Consider the following 12,753-nt stretch of genomic DNA (forward strand, 5'->3'; position numbering starts at 1 on the left):
AGATTCTCCCTAAAAGATTGGAATATTATGCTAAACCCAATAGTTTTACAAGAACTATGCTTATAGACATGCAAAGGTCAAAGTTCTTCTAACCTAAATTCCCGTAGCTAACACTGATTAGAACATGCAATCGTATCCTAAATTCTAAGTTCAAAATCTTAACCAAAAACATTAAACTTCAAATACAACTTAAGGATTTAGGATACCTGTCATGAGCATCGTCTCCGGATTAGTCTCCGCAGCATGTAGAGCAAAAACTCTGCCTTGGATAGGCAGATTCTTTTGAGGGCAATTCTTCAATATGTGGTCAGTACTACCACATTTGTAACACTTTCCCGAACCATACATACAAGTCCTAGCATGACGACGTGAGCACTTGGCACAGACTGGATACTTCACTGTCCTCGGGACTGCTCGTCCCTGCTGTTGCTGCTGCGGCCCTCTGTTCTTGGGTGGACCGTGGAAAAGTCTCTTATTATGATGCTGCTGATGAGGAGGACGGTGTGGTGCCTGAAATGGTCGTTTACCCTGGCGATCGCGCTCTATATCATTCTGGTCTTGCTCTGCCGCTAGCGCTCTGGAAACAGCAACATCGTAGGTAGTAGGGCCAGCCACCCTAACATCACGGCGTAAGATCGGCCGCAGACCATTCAGAAAATGCCTCAATTTGGCTCCAGCATCATTAGCAATTAGGGGTACAAAGTGACATCCCCTCTCGAACTTACGGATGAACTCCGTAACAGTCAAGTCTCCCTGCCTCAGGGTCATGAACTCCGTGGTCAATCTCGAACGCACCTCTTCAGTAAAATATTTAGAGTAGAATACCTCTCTAAAGCGCGCCCAGCTCAAAGTAGTCAAATCCAAAGCCACTGATGCTCCTTCCCACCATAGGCGAGCGTCTCCTCCGAACAGATAGGTCGCACATCGAACCATATCTCCATCTTCAAGCCCCATAAACTGGAATATAACCTTGAGGGACTTAATCCAGTCCTCGGCAGCCATAGGATCAGACGTCCCTAAGAATTCCTTCGGTCGCATCTTCATGAACCGCTCATAGATAGCCTCTGGCCCCGTCTGTCTTGCTCCCACTGCATTGTTCCCCGCAAACTATGCGAAGAACTGAGTCATCCCAGCTAGCATCTGGGCATTCATGTCTGGTGGAGGGGGTGGTGGTAAATCTCTCTCCTCGTTCTCCCCTTGTCTCTGATCCACACCGCCCTCATGACGACGCTCATCATCACCTCTCGGGCGTCCAACACGGCGTCTAGAAGGCATGTTGTTCCATAATTATAACCCATACGTAACCAACATGCATAATTCCACTATTTTCTTTAAATTTAAATAAAAATGCATAATCGTAATCTTGACATAGAATCTTTCATGCAATCATGATGTAAAAATATTTCAAGCTTTAAAATAAATGCGTAATCGTAAAACTTACAGACCGAAGACGTGACTTCATGAGTTTCTCGAGAGCAGTAGTAGTACAACCCTTTACAAGATCATAGGCTCTGATACCAACTGTAAAGGCCCGTATTTCGTATTCATAATTTTGCGAAATTATTAAAAATTTTCTAAATAAATAATTATCTTGTCTTATTTAATTAAAATAAACATGTAAATAAATTTTTACTTTAAAATAACAGCGGAAGCAAATATTGTTTTCAACCAACAATTTTAAAATAATCCAACGTAAACATCAATTTAAAAATAATCCAACGTATTAAAACTGAAATTGAATAATAAAAGATGCATAAATTAAATCATGAGGTCCTCGGGTTTACTACTGCTGTCCCAAGATCGCTCAATGGTCTCCGCCCGCGGTCTCGACCTCGTCAACACCTACCACAATCAAGTCTAGTGAGTCTAAAGACTCAACATGTATATATCGTGGATAACAAGTAAATATATCATAAAATCGCATGCATCATAAAAATAAAGTATCGTAGAGCGTATGGTGAAAATCGTATCATGAATAATTATAACTACGTGCATATCTGAAAATTCATATATAAAAGCTTTGCTCAATAGAGCTCTGTCATAACATATCATAATTTTTCTGGTAGAGATAATGTTTCTAAGCAAGTGGCCCATAACATAACGTGAGCGCCTGATCAGACTAAACCACAATATATTGGGCGGTAGAGATCATTCACAGCCCTTGGACTGGATGTCTGTACCTATACATAAGCATAACCGGTCGTAAGTCACCGGGTGGAGAGGTCCTCGGTTGCGCCTACCGACTTCCAAACCCATAAGCATAAGGTGGCCACAAGACATATAGCATATATCTAAAAAAAAAAACATTTTATATTTTTATGCACGTAATATAATTAAAATCTTATTTTTACCGGATGAGTTAGATCGTTCTCAGGCTTGCTGCGACTTACTACTTATATGCAATAAATCTTAACTTGACAAAATTTTAACAATAGAACCAAAAACGAGGCGATTCAGACCAACAACTTGATTTTTTAACCATGGCTTTATACCAACCCGAACCAACATTAAACCGACGTTTAACCATGATTAAAAATACCCAAACATACTGAAAAATATGCATAATAACTGTAAAACCCGAAAATAGGTGAAAGGAATCAAAAAACATAAAACACTCTTTCGAGAGTCATTTTGGCACCTTTCGCCGTAAATTCTCGTACGACCTCTAAACTCGACCAAATCACGAACGGCCAAAAACACGACTTTCCTAACTCATTAAGGTACTGTCCAGTCCAAGGCCATGGGCTAAAATCCAACCAAGAACTCAAACCACCAAGAAAACCGCAACCTAAAGTTGCTGTCAAGAACAGAAAATTACAGCGGCTGCTATTGGGTGTGCGTGAGGTATATCTCTGAAATAATTGGACATTGGCTTGAGCCACCACTCAGAGACTCTTACAAACATCCCAAGGCATGGCTTGGACCATGGCTAAGGGCTAAAATCCAACCACAAACCAAGCCATTACATAAGACAACCGAAGGTATCAACCGAGTGCACCAAATCTGTGCAGTGAAATGTATTGAGTTGTTTTACTGTCGTGGGTCGTTCCAGTGGCCAATTCATCGACCATGGATCGATCTAGACATGATGGAGTGTTGTATGAACCATGGATACAGGCTAGGAGCCAACTATAATCCAATAACACACCAAACAAAACCGAAACCACCTTCATAAAAAAAACAGAATTTTAGAACCGTGGGACACTTGACATGTTGCTGTAAAAATCGGAATGATCCGTGAACTAGGCTTGGAGAAACTGATTTGGTCACTTCCTAGACATGATAAGGTAGGGTTCCAACCATGGCTATAGTCCCTAGGACAGCCATGATTCGAACAAACTCACCTTACCCACTCAATGGCCAAACGAGACCCATTCTGCACATAAGGGAAATTCTGCTGTCATTCTTTCGTTTTGTGAGGGTATGGACTGAAACAAATGAACCAAAAACACCCTAACACATTCTAAATTATGCCTAGAAGCAGTCATGAAAGCCTGGAATCGAGCAACACCCTGTAATCAACAAGAACACACCAAACCGTGAAGGTGCAAACATAGGCCGAGAACTTATGTACAGATTTTTCAAGTGTGTTGCTGTCAATTTCGTGATTATTCTTGAAACATAGTTATATAATGGTTTAACAATATCTATAGGACTTGATTTAAGAGAAAAGAAACAATATATACATGCCTGGATTTTGTTTTGAAGAAAACAAATCAAAACGACGAATACGAGCGGCGGAATCACTCATCGGAGTGAAATTTCTTTCTTGTTTCAGCTGTTGTGTCTCAGTTCTAAGCTGTTGTTTTCTCTGATTATTTCAAAGGTAATGGCGTGGATGTGCTAGAAAATGAAGGTGGGTGTTATAGGAGGTGTTAAAGGTGCCATAATATCCATTAAGTTGGGGGTTACAAGTCAAGAAGTGGAATGGATTTGAATTGCTTCTCATTCCCTTGTTGCCGTTGCTGTTTATCTTTATTTTTGCTGCATACCCACGTTGATTTGCTCGGTAATGAGTTGAGGAAGAATTAAGGTGAATTATAGTGCTTGAATTTATTAATTAGTGAATTAAAATGATCAAAGGAATGAATACACCTTGAAGTCTCATTATAGGTACTTTGAAAAGAAAAGTTACTACACCTTTGGATTGTATTGACCAAATTCCAACTTATTTTGAATGGTATTTTATGGTTTAAGTTTGCATTTTTATTGTTTAAGATTTTAAATACTCATTATACATCTTAGTGAATTAACACCTTAATTTAGGATAAACTCTTACATGGCATTGCATGGTTTAAATTTAATTATTTACATGTTATATTTAATTTCTTGAATATATTATACCTAGATTAATTCATCCCCCACTATCTTACATATTTTAATTTAAACTTTAATTAAATATTGTATCTAAGAAAACTTATTTAATTACTTAGCTCCAATTAATTTATTAAATCCCTAAGATATTCTTTTTCTTTAAATTAAATCCTTCCTTGACTTAAATTAAATTTAAGAATATTTTCTTATTATTAATCTAGTCTCCAATCTCCAAACTCCGGCCCGACCTCGCGTATTTATCTTGAAAAGATAAAACTAAACATCTACCTTTAAAATAAATAATCATAACTTAAAATTATTAAATAATTCAAACACTTCATATTTATATAAAATATTCATTTTTAATTTAAATAGTAGCAATTATGCATGGCTTATACGTAATCTGATTTTCGGGTTCTACACTAACATCCTCTCAAAAGCATATAAGACATAAAAATCTTTAAAGTAATCTTTAAATAATAAACGTAATTTTGTTGAAAACTAGCGACAGTCCTCGGGTTGTATGCACCTTTAGTCCAGCTAGTTCAACCATCCAGTCCTCCATCAATACCATGTTCACTTGCATCGATCACACGTAGTGAGTCTATTGACTCAGCAAACCTTAACCATGATAGAAAGTAATAATATGTATTAACATGCAACACTGAAAATACTTTTATGAAAATAACTTTTCATAAACATGCATAAACTTAAATGTTTTCCTTTCATCACATACTTTTTACTTTTTATCATATACGTATATGTTTATCTTTTTATTGAATTCAGATCCTCAATTGTGACTTTCGTATTAGCTGTAGGTCGATAGATCCATATATGTATTACCCCGGTATCAGGCGGTGGGTACATCAGCAACACTCTCACCCGTCAACTGAGTCTTGGCCTTACATATCATTGTATTAATCACAATCAATTGACCTCCTTCAACATTTCATATTTTCATCATTTATAAAAATTCATGCATATATAAATATTTTTCTTTTAAACCAAGCATGCAACATGTCTTTTAGGATTAACGTTTCATCATAAAATATCATAAACATTCAAAATAAATGTTTTAAAATTCATTATAGCATTCAGAGCACTTCAAGGACGTCTAACATTTTTCATGTGTAAAATGACTGTTTTGCCCTTGAAACCATAACCTTCACAATTTATCCTTAGACCTTAAAGCAAAAACCTAAATCCATCCAAATTAACATGAAACCTTAAAATACTCCCATAAATATTTCTTAAACATAAATTTAAGCTCCTCGACAAATTTCCTAATTCTTATTTAAAGCTTAAACGTACATCCTGATTTTAATCCGAATGGACTCGAAACTTAACCAAACTTTACTAAACCTGAACCATAGCTTAACAACACCAAACTATACCATATGCAACTCAAATCAAGCCAATTAAGACCCTTGAACCAGCCTAGATAAGCTACTGAATTTTGTCCCTATTTTCCAAAAACCTAGTTTGATCAAGCCAACAATTTCTTCGTCCTAGCCCCTAAGCGAGTGGACCAGACCTTGACCAACCCACCTAGGACCTAGACTGAGCCCCTCAAGATCTTCTTAGACCAGACCTTATTAGTCATGCACGAGGACGTGCATGGTTCCTCCTATATCTCTCGGCCACGGCTATGGGGTGCCCTAGCCGTGTGTCCCTCCTCTCCTCGTGTAAAGTCCAGGAAATTTAAATTTACGTAACATGAATGCACGCAATCTAGAGTTTATATTTAAATTATGTGTTTAATGAATTTATGCATTTAGTGCATAATTATTACATGGTTAGGATTTTAGTTCATGAATATTTTAAAGTTTTATGCATTAGGATTAAGTTGCATATCGCGCTCGAGCGAGGAACAGAGACCGGAGGAATTTAGGAAAAAATATTTTTATTGAATAATTATTTTATAGATGGTGTTTTAATTATGATTTTTGAAAATGGGCCTTGGTTGAGAATTTTTACCCACCAGGTTATATATTTAGCTGGTACGCAAATTTTAACGATTCGAAGGACTTTTTGAGGGCTCGGACAATATTTTCTAAAACATATCAAAACGAAATATTTTTCAAGAACATTTTCGTGGTTGTCCTGTTTTTTTATGCTTAATGGGCCCAAATTCCCTTTTAATCATTTTAAAATGTAAATTTAGCCCATTAGTGCATGTTTTAATTATTTAAATACCACACTAAACAAACCCTAACCCTATCTAAACCCTTGGCCGCCCCTACCCTCCGTTCAGCAGCCTCCCTCACGTAAATCAGCAGTAGCCCCATCGATTTCCTCTATTATTTTTCAAGCAAGCTTCCTCCTCGCTCCTTTGGTGCTTCCCCGACGCATGTTTCTTCGAGTTTTTGAGCACCTACACTTCAAGGCACACCCAAAATCTCGTTTTTCTCATCACTCACATCATAATATGCTGGTTTGCGTGTTTATGTATGAGAAATCTTTTGATCTATTATACGGTATCGTTTTTGCATAGTTTTGACATTAAATACACCTACACTTTGATGCAATTCACGTTTTCTTGACTTCTTGTGTAAGGGGCTACCGGTTTGAGGTGTTAGGTGGCTGTATACATTTGGAGTTAAGGTGTCAAGGGGCTGGAGTCACGAATGAGTCATGTTTTGGGGAGGGCCGATTGGTCTTCTTGATGGAGGTATGATTTTATCGTAAAACTGCACAAGCTGTGAAATTTATGTGTCACAAAACCCGTCACCCTCTGTTATTTACAATTATGCGACTTATAAGTTTGTTTTTTAGAAATGTGCTTAACATATGATTTATAGCACTCTGTGTTATCTTCGATTCATAGCAAATTCGTAATTTTCTGATAAGAAACGAGGGAGATATGATTTTTATCGTAAAACCGCATATATTGTGAAATTTTTGTTCATAAAACACGTCACCTTCTGTTATTTCGAATCCTGCGACTTATAGGTTGGTTTTTCAGAAAATGTGTTCACGATATGATTTTTAGCACTCTGTTTAACTTCGATTCGTTAGAAAATTCGTAAATTTCTAGTAATAAATGAGGAAGATATGATTTTTATTGTAAAATCAGACAAGCTGTGAAATCTCTGTGTCACAAAATCCGTCACCATTGTTATTTCGAATTCTGAGACTTATATGTTGGTTTTCTGGAAATTTGTTCAACATATAATTTATCGTAAACTAAATCAAGATGTGAAAACTTGTGCATGTTTTTCACGTTTTCTCAAGTTGTGAGGGTAGGCTTGGCCAAGGAGGGCTGAACCAAGCCATGTTGTGGTCTAAGGGGGTCCAGAGGTGGGCTAGGAAGATTTGGTTCAGGTCTGATCCCCGTTTGTTTGGTATAGGGTCGAGAATTCGAGGGTTTAGTGCACTAGGGTTCGGCTCGCTTTGGTGCCGAAAAATCTAGCATCTTTTAGGTGTTGTTCGAAGGTCTTAATTGGGCTGGTCTAGGTGGTTTAAGGGTTTGTAGGGTATGATTGAGGCATGATTTAAGTTTGGAGAGATTTGGTTAAGTTTCGGGTTGATTCGGGCTAAAACCGGGATCCCAGTCCAAGTTTTAAAATGAATCGTGTATGTTTTGAATCGAGCTCGATTTTACGTCTAAGAAATTCTTATAAATATGTTTTGAGGTGTTTTAAGGATTTTGGTAGGTTTCGGGTCAAAATTTTGAGGTCCAGGTATAAAAGGGTCATTTTGGATTTCCAAGAGCAAAATGGTCATTTTGCACTCAGGTCGAGATAGAAGTCATGGCAGCGCCCTAAACACTATTTTACATGTATTTAAATATTTATGATATCATGAATATGATCTTATTACGTAAATATTAAAATATGTTACATGCTTGATTTTAAGAAAAATTTACGTTTATGAATGATCTTATTAATTGAGGAATATGATGACATGCTTTGAATGATGAGAGTTTGTTGTGACTAATACGATGACCCGATGACATGTAAGGCCAATGCTCAATGGATGAGTATTGTTGTCGCTCATGTCCCCGCCACCGGGTACCATGGTTACACGTAGATGGATCCATCGATTGACACGATGATAAGAAAGTCAAAGCTAATGAACTAGATTCAATTAAATAAAATGTATATGTATATGACGATCTGATGAGACATGTTTTGAACATTATGCAATTATATGGCATGTTTTCATTTATGCTTTTAAGATCATGAAATGTATGTTGATTACAGTATTTTTCCCTGCTGCATGATATGTATATGTATTTGATATCATGGTACAGGTATGTTGAGTATTTAGACTTACTAGGTGTAAATAATGAATGTGAGCATGTCGATGAGGGGACAAGAGATGCCGAATTCTGAGTAGGCAGGGATGGATGTGCGCACGCGACCCAAGGACTACACTTTTCTGCACATCACGTTTTTTTATTAGTTTGAGTGTATATGAACCTTTTGATACGTTGATTTTGTTATGATGATGATTATCAGGTTCTTTAGTTGAATTATTTCTACGAACACATATTATGGCCGTGTCGGCAATTTTAAACTGCAATATTTTATTTGTCAGATATTTTTTAAACCACAGTATTTTATCTGTTGTAGGATTACAAATATTTTAAAAGGGGTATTTTTCAGCAGTATTGCATGCACGTATGATTTATGAATTTCGACAAAAAAAATTTTCTAGTAGTATTTTAAATTAGTAAACGTCACAGTTGGTATCAGAGCAAGGGTCCTGTATAGGGTTGTGGCACCGTCAGCTTCTGGAGCTCAGTTTTCAAGCCTCAAGTTTGTGAACTTTTATGTTTTCAATGTTTTAAATATTTTACTGCTATCACCTGCATGATTACATGATATACGTTTACGATGATTTACGGTGCATGTTTAACTAGTTTCATAGTTAAATGTTTTAACAACTAGTTTAATTACATGACGGGTTATGTTTAGAATTTAGACTACATTCATATATTATGCCTCCCAGACGCGCGCCCAGTGCAGATCATCAGGATGATATTCCTGGAGGCGGCAGAGGCCCTCCACCACCGCCGCCGATGGATGCAGCTACCCATGTACTGGAGGGTATGGCTAGGCTTATGGAGCAGACCCAGCAGGCGCAGCAGGCACCCCGACCGTAGGCTGATGTTTATGAGCAGTTTAGACGGGAACCCGAAGGATTTCAGGCGTACCACTGATCCATTTTTGGCAGAGGGATGGATTCAAACGCTGGAGCTGCACTACGAGTATCTGTAGATGAGAGATGGCGACCGGGTCAGGTGCGCCATATATATGTTGAAGGATGATGCATTCTTATGGTGGGAGGGAGCCGCTCATTCAGTCTCCGCTAGGGGGACTCGACTGTGGCAGAGTTTATTCCGAAGTTTGACAAGGGATACCATTTCATGCCCATTATTGCTAGAGATGCCGCCCAAAAGCTGAGGCATTTCATTGATGGGCTGATGCCGAATTTGCATAGGGACGTGATGCTTATGAGACCGGCTAGTTATAGATGAGGCGAATGAGTGTGATTTTCAGGCAGAGTAGGCCCTGAGGACATAAACTTTGAGATGCAGAGGAAGTGGCATCAGACCCAGTCCAGTTCTCAGCCGCAGAAATAGCATATATAAGGCCGCCGAGGCAGCAGGAACATCAAAAGCTCGAGGGGCAGTATGGGGGTCCAGGGCAGCAGCGGCCACCTCAGGCAGCAGGGGCTCCCAGGTCGGAGGGAGGACCACCGTGCAAGCAGTGCAACACTTCACTATGGCAAATGCATGATGGGCACCTTCAGATGCTTCATATTCAAACAGGAGGAGAACAAGGCGACAGATTGCCCTCAAGGCAAGGGCCCCACCATTGGCAGGGCATACGTGATGCATGACGAGGAGGTTGAGGCTGAGCCATATTCTACTTTCATCACCGGTAACCTTTATGATTAAATTTTATTTAATTACCACTTTGATTGTATTGGGTGATATGATTATTATTGGAACCTATTGGTAGGAGTTAGAACATAGAATTTTAATGGACTATTTTAGCAATTTCTAGAATTTTTAGAATTTAGTTTTTTGTTTTGAGAATTTTACGGTTGTATAGGGGCCTAATTCGAAAATTTTAAGGGGCTCGAAGATGAAAATCTCAAAAATTTTGTTGGGCCATAACGTAATTTTCGAAACTGTAAGGGCTAAAATGAAAATTCCGAGAATTTTGAGGTTTAATTTAAAAATATTGGAAAGATACTTGGGATAATTCAGTAATTTTTCGAGGATTTTTTGGATAATTACTGGTAAGAAATTTATTAAGTTCAACTCGATCAGATTTGATGGTATGTTTTGTCGCATGAAAGATATATATTTTAGGTGTAGCCACGCATACATTGCTAGATTCAGGAGCTACATATTCATTTATATCCGAATCTTTCGTCAAGAGACTAGATATCATACAAGTGGCAATGAATTCAGGGTTCAGAGTATCGATTCCATCCGCAGATCTGATGTTCACTTCTCAGGTAGTAAGGATATTGGAGCTTCGGCTACAGAAATTTGCGGTGCACACAGACTTGATTGTGCTACCGTTGCCGGAGTTTGATATTATATTGGGTATGGGCTGGCTTTCCTTGAACGGAGCTATCATAGACTTCCGACAGAGATCAGTATCTGTCCGACCGCCCAGCAGTAAGCCATTTATTTTTGAGGCAGCCAGACACCAGCAGATGTCGTACATCATTTCCTGCATGTGTGCGAGGAAGCTCATGAAGAAAGGCTTCCAGGTGTTTTTGGCTAGTATTGTATCAGTGTATGAGCCAGCCAATCCGAGGCTAGAGGATGTTGATGTAGTCAGAGAGTTCTCCAGTGTTTTCCCTGACAATGTTTAAGGCATCCCACCAGATAGAGAGGTGGACTTCTTTATCGAGCTCATGGCGCGTACCGTGCCTATCTGTAAGACACCCTACCGTCTAGCACCTGCCGAGATGAAAGAACTGAAAGATTAGATACATGATTTGATAGATAAGGGATTCATTTGCCCTAGATTTTATCCATGGGGCTCACCAGTACACTTTGTGAAGAAGAAAGATGGCAGCATGACGCTATGCATTGACTATAGAGAGCTGAACCGTGTCACAGTCAAGAATAAGTATCCGTTGCCAAGGATCGATGATTTATTTGATCAGCTTCAGGGAGCATCAGTATTCTCAAAGATAGACCTCCGATCATGATACCACCAGCTAAAGGTGAGAGAGTCTGACGTGCATAAGACAGCCTTCAAGACGTTTTATGGTCACTATGAGTTTAATGTGACGCCCTTCGAACTGACGAACGCGCCAATGATCTTCATGGATCTCATGAATCGCGTGTTTAAGCCATATTTGGATCAGTTCGTCATAGTTTTCATTGACGATATTCTAATCAATTCAAGGAGCAGAAAGGAGCATAGCTGGCATCTGAGAACCATACTGCAGACACTACAGGACAGACAGATGTATGCCAAGTTCAGTAAGTGCAAGTTCTGACATGACAGAGTGGCATTCTTGGGCCTCATTGTATCTCAGGATGGTATTGAGGTCGACCCCATTAAGGTCGAGGCAGTCAGAGATTGGCCAGTGCCTAAGAGCATGACAGATATCTATAGCTTCTTTTGATTGGCTGGATACTACAGGAAATTCATTCAGTGATTGGTCATTTGTCGGTACAGTGACCGCTATAGGCGGAGATTCAGAGATTTGAGCTTGCAGTTTATGCCAGGGGTGATGCTCCCAAAATCTTGCTAATCTAACAGTACAACCGACATTGAGTGACAGAATTCAGGTAGGGGAGAATTCTGACAAGCAGTTGCAGAAGTGGGGATAGAGGGACTAGGCTAAGGGACAGAGACTGTACACAGTTGTGGATGACATTGTCAGATATAGGACCGTTTATGGGTTCCTGACAGTGATTCCCTTAGAGCAGATATCTTGAGCGAGGCCCATAGCACCCCGTACTCCATCCATCCAGGGATTACGAAGATGTATAAGGATTTGCATACTCTTTATTGGTGGCCGGGCATGAAGCAGGATATTCTGCAATTCGTTTCCGAGTGTTTGACTTGTCAGCAAGTCAAGACAGAGCATCAGAGACCTGCAGGGAAGCTGAGATCACTTCATATTCTCGAGTGGAAATGGGAGAACATCACCGTAGACTTTGTGACGGGGCTTCCGAAGACTACTGGAGGATATGATGCCATCTGGGTGATAGTTGATTGGCTCACTAAATCAGCTCATTTCCTACTAATCTGAAAACTTTCACCATGACTCAATACGCAGAGCTGTACATCAGTGAGATAGTCAGACTGCAGGGACTCTAGTGTCCATCGTGTCAGACAGGGACCCGAGGTTCACGTCTATGTTCATGAAGAGTCTACACAAGGAATTGCGTACTAAGCTGCTGTTCAGTACTACCTTCCATTCTCAGACAGTGAGAGAGGGTTATTCAGA

General features: G+C 39.2%; 1 protein-coding gene across 1 annotated transcript; it reads left to right on the forward strand.

Annotated features, from left to right (window-relative positions):
* Nucleotides 1-10,734: 10,734 nt before the first annotated feature.
* On the forward strand, nucleotides 10,735-11,157 carry LOC142550578 (uncharacterized). Its single transcript, XM_075659652.1, has one exon. It carries the CDS (start codon nucleotides 10,735-10,737, stop codon nucleotides 11,155-11,157), a length of 423 nt encoding a protein of 140 aa, XP_075515767.1.
* The last annotated feature ends 1,596 nt before the right edge of the window (nucleotides 11,158-12,753 follow it).

Source organism: Primulina tabacum, chromosome 7 (assembly GCF_025594145.1).
Source record: "Primulina tabacum isolate GXHZ01 chromosome 7, ASM2559414v2, whole genome shotgun sequence".
Lineage (NCBI taxonomy): Eukaryota > Viridiplantae > Streptophyta > Magnoliopsida > Lamiales > Gesneriaceae > Primulina > Primulina tabacum.

Bases quoted from the DNA above. Each gene is read 5' to 3' on its own strand.
- LOC142550578 (XM_075659652.1), top strand. From the start codon at position 10,735: ATGAATTCAGGGTTCAGAGTATCGATTCCATCCGCAGATCTGATGTTC.